At 42.8% G+C, this 12,019-nt stretch overlaps 1 protein-coding gene across 2 annotated transcripts; it reads left to right on the top strand.

Annotated features, from left to right (window-relative positions):
• The first annotated feature begins 160 nt into the window (after nt 1-160).
• LOC310647086 (phospholipase A and acyltransferase 3-like) lies at nt 161-11,621 on the top strand. Of its 2 annotated transcripts, XM_083374052.1 has the most exons (5): nt 161-242; nt 3,472-3,557; nt 7,546-7,648; nt 8,638-8,906; nt 9,817-11,621. In XM_083374052.1, the coding sequence occupies exons 2-5, from the start codon at nt 3,501-3,503 to the stop codon at nt 9,916-9,918; spliced, it is 531 nt and encodes a 176-aa protein (XP_083230178.1). In that variant the 5' UTR covers nt 161-242; nt 3,472-3,500; the 3' UTR covers nt 9,919-11,621. The 2 variants fall into 2 exon arrangements, with proteins under 2 accessions (XP_083230178.1, XP_083230179.1); XM_083374053.1 differs by lacking the exons at nt 161-242; nt 3,472-3,557 and adding an exon at nt 4,278-4,480.
• The last annotated feature ends 398 nt before the right edge of the window (nt 11,622-12,019 follow it).

A 12,019-nucleotide genomic window follows, 5' to 3' on the forward strand; every position in this document is an offset into this window, starting at 1 on the left:
AAGGTCCCTTCCAACCCTATGATTCTATGTTCTGTGTAGATTTGCTATGCAGCTGTTAACCAGATGTGGACCCACATTTCTCCGGCAGGGGGCAGCAACGCCATCCCTGAACTCCCAGTTTCCCAGGGACAGAGAAGGGAGGAGCCAGGCTGCCTTTGACCCATTCCCTCCCTTCAACGTCTTATCAGCTGATGTGTCAAAATCCCAGCTGACTTGCCGATTGGCTTCCCTTCTGGAATAAGGTTTGCTTCTCTTTTATTTATGGGGCTCCGTACCCAATAAAACGACTAATTCAGTGTAATTTCCTGTCTCCTGCCGCTTTCTCAGTTGTTCTGGATGGGAGATGCAGTGGAAAAACTGTGTGGGGGGGGATGGCTGGGGGGGGAGCAAAGCAGGTCCCTTGTTGCTGTCATCTGATTCTCCATCAGCCTGGAAAGTTCTAAAATAGGACCTGCGTGTATTTTCCTAAGTGAAACAAGGGGGAAAAAAAAACAAAACACAAAACAGCAAGGAACAGGACTTGGTTGCTGAATTTGAGCTTCCTTTGCAGCCGGAATTTGGCATCCTTTTACTGTGTGTTTGCGTGTGTGTGTGTGCCTGTGTGTAGGGAGGCCAATCCACTTTTGTTTCTTCTAAGTTTATTTGCGTGGTTGTTTCCGGGTGCTTTTATTTTCTTTTGTATTATTATTTTAATTTTTTGTAGTATTTGTCTAGAATGCTAGATCTCGTGCCCTGGGTAGGAGTTTGCACTAGAAGACCTCCAAGGTCCCTTCCAGATTCCATTCCATTCCATTCCATTCCATTCCATTCCATTCCATTCCATTCCATTCCATTCCATTCCATTATATTCTTATTTGTTATTTGTTATTTGTTATTTGTTATTCTATTCTATTCTATTCTATTCTATTCTATTCTATTCTATTCTATTCTATTCTATTCTATTCTATTCTATTCCATTCTATTCTTATTTCTTATTCTGTTCTATTCTATTCTATTCTATTCTTATTTCTTATTCTATTCTATTCTTATTTCTTATTCTATTCTATTCTTATTTCTTATTCTATTCTATTCTATTCTATTCTATTCTATTCTATTCTATTCTTATTTCTTATTCTATTCTATTCTATTCTATTCTATTCTTATTTCTGTATTCATATTCTATTCATATTCTATATTCTATATTCTATATTCTATATTCTATTCTATTCTATTCTATTCTATTCTATTCTATTCTATTCTATTCCATTCTTATTTCTTATTCTGTTCTATTCTATTCTATTCTATTCTATTCTATTCTATTCTATTCTATTCTATTCTATTCTATTCTATTCTATTCTTATTTCTTATTCTATTCTATTCTTATTTCTTATTCTATTCTATTCTATTCTATTCTATTCTATTCTATTCTATTCTATTCTTATTTCTTATTCTATTCTATTCTATTCTGTTCTATTCTATTCTATTCTATTCTATTCTATTCTATTCTTATTTCTTATTCTATTCTATTCTATTCTTATTTCTGTATTCATATTCTATTCATATTCTATATTCTATATTCTATTTTCTATTCTATTCTATTCTATTCTATTCTATTCTATTCTATTCTATTCTATTCTATTCTATTCTATTCTATTCTATTCTATTCTAAATTATTTATAGCAGCTCTTGACTTCACTGATTTAATTTCCGCCCACCACATAGCAACTAAGGACACAGGTCAAGACTAACCCCACTGACGTCTTTTATAAGGCTGGGAGGGGGGACTACCCTGGTCCAATCCAGGGATGCCAAGCCAAAGGGAGGGGCAGGGGGTCATAAGTCCCTGTTGCCAGGAGAAGACCCTTGTCATAATCCATTGGGGACCCTCAGCAGCTGCCAGGCTAGGGGACAGGAGACCCAGCCTGGCTAGTGCTATGTCTGACTTCTTTGTTTGGTTCTGTGAGAGCGGATCCTTCCAGAAGGTTGCCCACCCACCCAAGACCCTGCTGGCCAAGGGGGGCACCATGGAGGCGTCAGCCTCCGTTCCTGTTAGGCTGCCGACAGGCAAGAAGCAGGCTGCAAATAAGCCGCTGGTCCTGGAAGGCTCAAAAGATCCCAAGCCACCCACCAAAGGACCCCAGGGGAGGTCGCCCCCCACTCACAGCGAGGCCCCCTTGAAGAAGGACGCTGGCAAGTCCACAGAGCATCCAAATTTAGTTGGGAAGAAGCTGTGTTGGACAGAGGACAGTGGGAAAAGGCCGGTGGCTTGTCAGCAAGGCAATGCCAAGCAGAAAAGCAGCAGGTCCTTGGTGGGTCCAACCCAAGCTTCGGGGGGACATGGCCCCCAAACTTCGAGTGTGACCGAGAAGCAGCTGGCGAGACCTCCCCATGCCACGATGAGAGGAGCACGAAGCGGTCTCCTCCAGGCGCCACACGTGAACGCCAAGGGAGACCAGCCAGGGGTGCCCACCAAGGCACACTCTGGGGCTGCCAAGACGGGCCATGCCGTAGGGTTGAAAAAAAGCAATAAATTGCAGCATCAGACTTTGCTTTCCAAAGGTATAGACATAATAATAATAATAATAATAATAATAATAATAATAATAATAATAATAATAATAATAATAATAATACAAAAGGCAGCTTAAGACTTGGTTAACAGAGAGATATAATGCTGGAGGTTTCTCTTGCTTGGCTGAAGAATTATAATAATTATAGTAGGGCAATATTGGAAGAAGGAAGAACTGCCGACCATAGAAGAATGGACTTTAAAAGTTTCCAACCTGGCGGAAATGGCAAAGATCTCAGCATACTTGAAAGACCAGTCGCAACAGAGATATATTGTGGAGTGGAAAAAATGGATTGATTACATCCAGAATAAATATGGGACTAAAAAGTTTCACTTAGCATTTGAATAAGTATTGATGTGATATTTATATTGCTTGTAGTTACTTTATAAGAGTTAAAGTGAGACAGATTTAATAGTTATTGTTGTTTGCATATGGTAGATTATGATTGTTTTTACTGTTATACCTTGTATTTAGCTCTGGGAAGTCGGGGAGGGGGGAGGGGGAGGGAGGGAGGTGTTGGGGAGGGTTGGGAAGAGGGGAGGGGGTTGGGAGGGGTTTTGTTTTGTTTTGTTGAAAATAAAATGTACTGTAAAACTTTTCAATAAAAAAAAAGAATTATAATAATTATAATGTATTAAACTCGTACGCTGCCCAACTCTCCGTAACTCTGGATGGCCCACAAGAATCAAACCATGATTCGTTGGCTTTGACCGAAAACAGCGCTTCAGAAGCTCTGTCCTCAAAAAGATTTACATTTCTTTTATACGTTTCACATTGGGTCTTTTCTTTTTTGTTTTATGATTCTGGAAACGATTTTGAGAAAGCTTTAGACCAGATAGAGATGCTTGGAAGAGATAGAGGTTCAAACTGGTGTGACTCTTCTTGGCTTATCAGAAGTATTGACATGTTGGTTTGATCTCAGGTCGTGGCTGTTTGTTAGCACACAGTGATATGGACCACAAGAAGAACCCTATTCCGAAAGCCATCAAATCACGGCTTTCCAATCTGGTAAGTTATCAAATTAAATAAATGAATCCAGAAAGACCGTGTAGACTACACGACATCCTGTTTCTGTTTTCTGCTTTTTTTCCCCCCCACCAAAGTGACCCACATTATTTTATTATGCTGGTCTGTAACTGTACATTTACTTCTCGACAACTCAGCTGACAATTTCCCTTACTAAGGAAGACAGCTGTTAAGTGAGTTTTGCCCCATGTTTGCCATCTTGCCTGCCACGGTTGTTAAGTGAATCCAGCTTCCCCATTGACACTGTTTGATAGAAGGTCGCAAAAGGGGGTCGCATGACCCCGGGTCTTTGCGACCGTGGTAAATACATGACACTGCCTCACGATTCATTTAACAACTGCATGGTTCATTTCACCCCAGAGGCAAAGGTCATCAAACCGGGTGTGAATCCCTTAACAATTGCTTTGCTTAGCAATGGAAATCCTAGTTCCAACTGTGTCGTAAGTTGAGGACTACATGTATAAGCAAAATCGAAACTGGCTGGCTTTTCTTTTTGCAGACTAAACTTCTAATCCAGGTGCCAACTGGAAGCAGGAAGCTTATTTGTTTTTTCCTGGTTAACTGGAGGAAAATGGCTCAACGTTGCTGGCTTAGGGGCTGACATTTGACACCGAGAAAAAAAAAACCCCAACAACTACACACCCATGACACAAATGTTTTTCTTCATTGGCCAGCTGTCCCTTGCTAGACTGCATAATTTTTCCCCATGTGATGCTTTTCGGAGCAGACTCAGCTCTCCCAGTTCCATTTTCTATCCTGTCTATTCCAAATTGTTAGTTCTGTTCAGGCAGCTTCCAAAAGGACACAGTGTTTGTGGGGTTTTTTTTGTGTGTGTCCTGTGTTGCTGAGAAACTCAAAGCTGCAGTGAGCACAGATACAAACCGTGGATCTCCAGCATGGACGAGGTAAGTGAGCAGAAGGCAAGGAGGGGGTGGCGAGAGGAAACAGAAATTGTGTAAAAATCATACATTTCCTAAATTGTGGACCTGTTTTGCAAGGGAGCGGGGGCAATTCTTGAAATATATTTATCAGTATTCAATCCATCTTCTATGTGTATGCTTTTTTTAAAAAAAAATTCCTTTATATGCAGTTTTTTTTCCTTGTCAGTTTTGCTTTTGCTTTGTTCTCGTTTCCTTTTGAAGTTCGTATTTTAACTTTGGAACTAAAATTAAAATTTCATGAAAAAGAATTGCGCAAATATTTGTGCCTGTTTGCAAGCACGTTTCTTACCTACAGCTGTTGCATCCAAACATTCCACTATCTTTCTGTTTCTCATAAAAGCCAGTAAAAATCAATAGGATTTTTAAAAAGTAACTTTTTACCCCACTCACTTTAAGGTTGTTCATTATTACGATGGACATTCCATTGGGTAGCTTAATTGCTTTTTTTTTTAAAAAAAAATGGAAAGATAACTATTTTCTGTATTCTAACTATTTAAAACGGCATTTTAAAGGAGGCTGGGCAGAAGGCAGTACCTGTGATCATATGAAAATATTTGGAAAAACAATACCTGGGGCTTTTGTCTTGCGTGCTTAAGTATGTGCCATGGGGATTTGCGCAGGTGTCATAAACACCTGTGTTCTGCTTTGCTGGAAATATGGAATAAAATTCTGCTATTTGCTTCGTTGGAAGTATGGAATAAGATCCTTATTTGATTGTGTTATGTTGTAGGAAAGGAAAGAAGGAACGGTTTATTTAAAGCGAGTCAGGTCAAAACATAGGGCTATGGTTTTGCTTAGATTGGTTAGTTAGATTTGTTTTATTTAAAGATTTGGGTGGATTGATTAGATCTGGTCAAACCAAGCGGCTTGGGTTAATTTATTGCCATTCAGTGTCATGGAAACCCAGGAAATGGGGGAGACCGTTGAGAAACCAAACAAAAAGGCAATGTGTGAATGGAGCCATTTCTTCCCACAGATTTGGGGCCGTTTATGCGCATCAATGCTGCAAGCAAGGGAGAACTGGAGGTTGAATAGAAGCTGTGTTTGTGTGTCTCTGCGCAGCTCTTTAGCATACAAATGAGTTTCTTTAGGTTGCATTGGGTACTTGAGTATCTGAATCTTTGGCTGTTCCAAAGTTCTGCTTTGTGGGCACCGTTTGGGCTGTCATTTATGGAAGTATTTGTGCGTTTGTGTGTGTGTGTGAATTGGACTTAGACAAAGTTGTGCCATTCTTCCAGTTTCACTATGTAATGTTTGCCAAAGGGAAGCAGATAGTAATTATCTGGTGGACTCTGAAACATGGAAAATAACCTTATCTAAATAACCTTATCTAAATAACTATGGGGGACGCGGTGGCTCAGTGGGTTAGGACACTGAGCTCGTCGATCAGAAGGTCAGCAGTTTGGCGGGTCAAATCCTGAGTGCCACGTAACATAGGGAGCGCCTGTTACGCGTCCCAGCTTCTGCCAACCTAGCAGTTCGAAAGCACGTAAAAAAATGCAAGGAGAAAAATAGGGACCACTCCGGGGGGAAGGTAACAGCGTTCCGTGCGCCTTTAGCGTCTAGTCATGCCAGCCACATGACCACGGAGACGTCCTCGGACAAGCACTGCCTCTTCAGCTTTGAAACGATGAGCACTGGAGACTGTGACCGTCATAAATATGAGTCAGTTGCTAAGCATCTGAATTTTGATCACACAACCACGGGGAGGCTGGAGTGGTCATCAGTGTGAAAAATGGCCCTGTCACTTTTCCCAGTGCCATTGTAACTTTGAACAGTCACTAAATAAGCTATTGTAACTCAAGGATTACCTGTAGCACAGTTTGCCCAACATTTGGGGGAGCTGAGCAGAATATTTGTATGCATGTGTGCACGTATCTCCTAAGGTTAGTTTTACACATTATTTTCCTTCATTAAACAAAAAGGCCCCAAGCATCGGATTTATAATTGATTGCTCAAACATTTTGAAACACTAACCTTTAGCCACAATTGGGGGATCTGATTCTGTATAGCTAATATGATGTGCTCCTTCGGATTAGCTGGTTGTAAATAATGAATTGCTGGAAAAACTAATCAATAACAAGAAAAGATCCCTGCAGGACACAGGAGAAGCCTTGGAATTGATTCAGCATCTGTAATAACAAGCACAACAAGAGCCGGTTGCATGGGGGTGGGTGGGTTGTGTGCCTCGGGGAAAAGACTTTTCTTACAGATAAGGTGTGCAAAAATCCTTCAAGAACACTTAGGATCCTTCAAGAGACTGTTAAAATAATTGCTGATAGGAACACGTTCTCTGTTTTATGGGGGAAAACAATCTGCAAAGCCCGTAAAAGAGAAAGGAAAAAAGTTGCTACAATGGAACAGCAATTTGCAGTGCTAAGGAACAATGGGTTTTCAACGCATCTCCGTCAGCGCCCAAAGCAGCAGCCCTTTTTATGAAAGAAACATTTGTCCGCTGTTCTGGAATGCTCCCCCCTTCTTTAGCCTGGATGATCCGGTGACTGAGTTTTTGTTTTCTAATTCTTATAGATGTTGCTTTCTTTCTCAAATGGCCTTAGCTGGAAGCTTTATTTTCAAACCGCTGGGTTTTCTGTATGTTTTGCATTGATGTGTTCTATTTGGTCTAAGTTGGAGAAGAGCAAGCAGAGCTGGGGAGGGCGGCGCTAAGCACGTCATGAGCCTAGAGTCGTGGCGTTCCCAAGAATTGTCTTAACTCCAATCTGTCTTGATTTCCGCTGACCAGCACCCCAGTTTAGTATTGAGTAGTAACAGTAACAGAGTTGGAAAGGACCTCGGAGGTCATCTAGTCCAGCCCGCTGCTCTCGCTATATTATTTCTGATAAATGGCACCTAGAACCTCCGAAGGCTGTTTGTTCCACTAGTTAATTGTTTCTCGCTGTTAGGAATTTTCTCCTTAGTTCTAGGTTGCTTCTCTCCTTGGTTAGTTTGTTGAGCAAATAAACCTTCTTAACTGGAACTTGACGCGCGATCCCAACTCTTGGCCCCCGATTGTCTTCTTTTATCCACAGGTTGATCTGGAGCTTGGGGACTTGATAGAAATCTTCCGCTTGGCCTACCAGCACTGGGCCATCTACGTGGGGAATGGCTATGTGGTCCATCTTGCTCCACCAAGTAAGGAAGACTCTGTTGGATGGGGTGACCAAATGACCAGGCAAAAAGTCTAGCTTGGCTTGCACCTCTGCATTTTAGCCATGATTGTAACCCTGGGAAATTAGCAATGGATACAGGATACAGGTAGTCTTGGTGATTGGCCCAAAGTCAGCCAGCTGGTTTTCATACTTAAGGTGGGACTAGAACTCACAGACTCCTGGTGATTGGCCCAAAGTCAGCCAGCTGGCTTTCATACTTAAGGTGGGACTAGAACTCACAGACTCCTGGTCATTGGCCCAAAGTCAGCCAGCTGGCTTTCATACTTAAGGTGGGACTAGAACTCACAGACTCCTGGTCATTGGCCCAAAGTCAGCCAGCTGGCTTTCATACTTAAGGTGGGACTAGAACTCACAGACTCCTGGTCATTGGCCCAAACTCAGCCAGCTGGCTTTCATACTTAAGGTGGGACTAGAACTCACAGACTCCTGGTCATTGGCCCAAAGTCAGCCAGCTGGCTTTCATGACTATGGCAAGACTAGAAGTTTCCATCTCCCAGTTTCTGGCCTGATGTCTTAAACCAGGGGTGTCAAACTGCTGGCCCGTGGGCCGGACGCATCACAACAAAACCACGCCCACCCCATTGCCGGCAATGGGGAAAAAGCTCCGATACGTCATGTGACATCACGTGACGTCGCGAGTTTGACATGTCTGTCTTAAACACTCTCAAGGGTGTCCCACCTTGGGAACTTAAGACCCATGGACTTCAGCTCCCAGAATTCTCAGCAAAGAGTGTTAAGTCTACATATCAGAAGGATGTCCAGAGAACATCTAATATCTAGGACAGGGTTATCCAACCTTGGCAACTTTAAGACCTGTGGACATCAACTCTCAGAATTCCCCAGCCAGCTTGGCTGGCTGGGGAATTCTGGGAACTGAAGTCCACAAGTCCGCACTAGACCATATTGGCTCTCCACGAATGACCGTCCGACTCTTTCTTTTCCCCCCAAAAGGTGAACTTGCCGGAGCAGGCTGCGCCAGCCTCATGTCCACCCTCACCAACAAGGCCTTGGTGAAGAAAGAACGTCTTTTGGAAGTGGTGGGCAACGACCGATACCGGGTCAACAACAAACACGATTCCAAATACACCCCATTGCCTGTTCGAAAGATTATCCAGCTAGCGGAAGAGAAGGTGGGGCAAGAACTGGAGTATAAAGTCACCAGTGAAAATTGTGAGCACTTCGTCACGGAGTTGCGCTACGGTGTGGCCAGGAGCGATCAAGTAAGAGCTTCGTTCTGAGCTTTTCTGCACAAAATTGGGTGGGGTTTTTTTTTTTGGTGGCAAATTCAAAAGCCTTGGGAGAGTTCTTGCATCTAAACGCCTCCTTTTAACTTTCCTGAGTTTGCCTCTATTACACAAGTAGTCCTCTGTTTGCAGCCATTCGCTTAGTGACCACTCAAAGTCACAACAGCAGTGAAAGCTGTGACTGTTTTCCACACCTAAAAACCTGTTGCAGCATCCCCAGGGTCACGTGATCATAATCCAGACCCTCGGCAACTGGCATGTACTTAAGACAGGGTCATGTGACCTTGGTGACAAGCAAAGTCCAATGGGGAAGCCAGATTCATTTAACAACCGTGCTAACTTGGTTCACTTAGCATCTGTGGCCAGAACAGTCGTAAAACGGGGGGGGGGGAACCTCAATTTATTTATTTTAGGAGATTTACATGGCTGCCTACTCGAGCACGGCGACTCAAGGCAGCTTACACGGATGTACGAACACCGTATAAAAGAAGTAAAAATAATAGTAAGAAAAATAATAGAATAATAACACCCCCCCACACACACACAAACACTCCTCTTAACAACCCTCTTCCTTAGCGGTGGAAACTTTGGGCTCGATTTTGGTTGTAAGTGGAGGACTTGCAATAGGAAGAAAATCCTCTTTGGGGGAACAAAGCGATGCCTGAAGCACCCCAGACCCGTACAGAGCGGACCTCCCCCCCTCCCCAAAATCCCAGCTCTTTTCTCTCCCTCCTCGACGGATGGACAAATTGCCAGTCGCTTCCGACAGTCGCCCTGTTAGCACATCAGGAACACGGCGGGTGGGGTGGATTTAACGGAACACGTATGATCTTTTCTTTGCAGGGAAGGCAAATCTTTGCACCTCATCTTTCTTTTTGTCTGGCAGGTCAGGGATTTTTTTGTGGGGGCGACCATCGCGGGCCTGGCTGGCTTGTTCGTTGGCGTCGGCACGGCCATGGTCAGGAGAAAAAAGCAGCAGAACCAATAACAATGAGGAAAAAGCAGATTCTCTCACAGCTCTCCGTCTCGTTGGTGTTTGTGTGCCTGCGTGTGTGTGTGTGTGTGCTAAGTTTCTACCAACTGGACTATCTCCAGTTTGAAAACAAAGTTATTTCCAGCCATTTCTCTAAATCCCATCTTCTCCTTGACGGCCAGGCGGGAGTTTAACGTCCGTAGCTTTCTTTGCATCACAGATGGGTTTGAGTAACTCTTCCCTTAATCCAGGGTGAATGGATTTTGCCTTCCTCCAGGAAAGGCTAACATTAACCAACTTCCATCAGATTAAGGCTTGCATCTGGCCTCCCTTGATTCCTGGCTTCAGACAGATGGTGGAGTTGGTAGTGGATTGAAGGTCAAGGAATTAGGCAGAGCCGGGATTATAGCTAAATTTGATTTAATAATGATGATAATAATAATAAAGTTGGAAGGGACCTTGGAGATCATCTAGGCCAACCCCCCTGCTCAGGCAGGAAACCCTATACCATTTCAGACAAATGGCTGTCCAGTCTCTTCTTAAAAACTTCCTGTGTTGGATTTAGCCCTGTAGATACAGATAGTCCTCAACTTACAACAATTTGTTTAGTGCCCAGAGTTACAACAGCGTTGAACAAAACTGACTTATGACCCTTTTTCACACAACCGTCGCAGCATCCCCACGGTCACGCGATCAAAATTCAGCTGTTTGTCAACTGACTCGTATTTATGACGGCTGCAGTGTCCTGGGCTCACGTGATCTCTTTTTGTGACCTTCTGACCAGCAAAGTCAACAGGGGGGGGGAAATCACTTGACATCTGCGTTACTAATTCAACAGCTGCAGTGATTCGCTTAACAACTTTGGAAGAAAGGTCGTAAAATGGGGCAAAACTCACTTAACCAACGTCTTGCCCATGGAAAATTTGGGCTCAATTCTGTTTGTAAGTCGGGGACTAACTGTACTGTATAGACAGATCCTTTGAGACGTGAATATCCTCCAAAGTTATTACAAATGCATTTCAGGCTGCAGAAGCTGCTAGTTAATTTTTTTAAAAAAATATCCTTGAATTTCTGATCAAGAGGCAAAGCTCTCGCCATGCAAAATCTATCTAACTGCCACTGTTTGTACGTAACTTTTAGCAGCGTACTTTCTCCCCCCCCCAACGCATGTAGCAAACAGAGTCTGGTGGGTGATGTTTCTAGTGAGATTAGTGGCTAAATTATTTTCCCACCACGATTAGCTATTTAGCCCCGGAGAAGGGTTACTCATGATACTAACGTACACATTTAAAATAAATTTAAATATAAACTTATGTGAATTTAGTAAGTAAATAAAGCTTGTCTGAGTTTTTCCACCCCGGTGTGGCTCAAGTGAGAATACTTATGGATATATATCCCTCTCCGTTTTGCATTTCAGACAATTCCGTCGTTCCCTGCAGGACAACGGGAGGTAAAATCTTGAACAAATAACATTTCAGAGTTAGTCGCTTTTTATTTGCTAGCTAGAAATACAGGATTAAAAAAATATCCACTACCCTCTAATCACACGTCAACAGCATAACAAGGCATCCCATTTCCGTGCAAAAAATAGATCTGCCTCTTTTATGGTTGAGGGGAAGATTTCATTTATTTGTTTATTCCAAAAACAAACTGCTCTTTCAAAAGATGTTTTATACTTGACGTGAGGAAACTTGCAAATAAAAGCTTTGAGTTTTTGAGCCTGGTTGCTTTCTGAAGGAGCTGTGAATTATTACGGGGGCTTCGTGGCGGGGTTTTTGGGGATTTGACGCAGTTCTTAGTCACAGGGCTGGGATGTCTGAAGGAGCCACTTTCGATCACTTTGCAAGGAAAACGAAGAACCAGGGTTTAATTTGCAGTGCAGCAGGGCTGCTGTTTCCACTGCATCTTTCATTTACTTTGCAAGAGTGCAACTACTAGACATGGCACGAGAAGACAAAAGGTGAGGGATTCTTCCCAAAGAGGTCTTCAAGATGACCCCAGCCATCAACACCATCTCCATAGGCTGACTCTTGGAGACTGATCTTTCATTTTTTGTTTTATGAAAAAGTTGATCCATTAACAACAGCTTTGGAAGGTAGTTCCCGACCTGTAACCA

Source organism: Vipera ursinii (assembly GCF_947247035.1).
Source record: "Vipera ursinii genome assembly, chromosome: 15".
NCBI classification, from domain to species: domain Eukaryota; kingdom Metazoa; phylum Chordata; class Lepidosauria; order Squamata; family Viperidae; genus Vipera; species Vipera ursinii.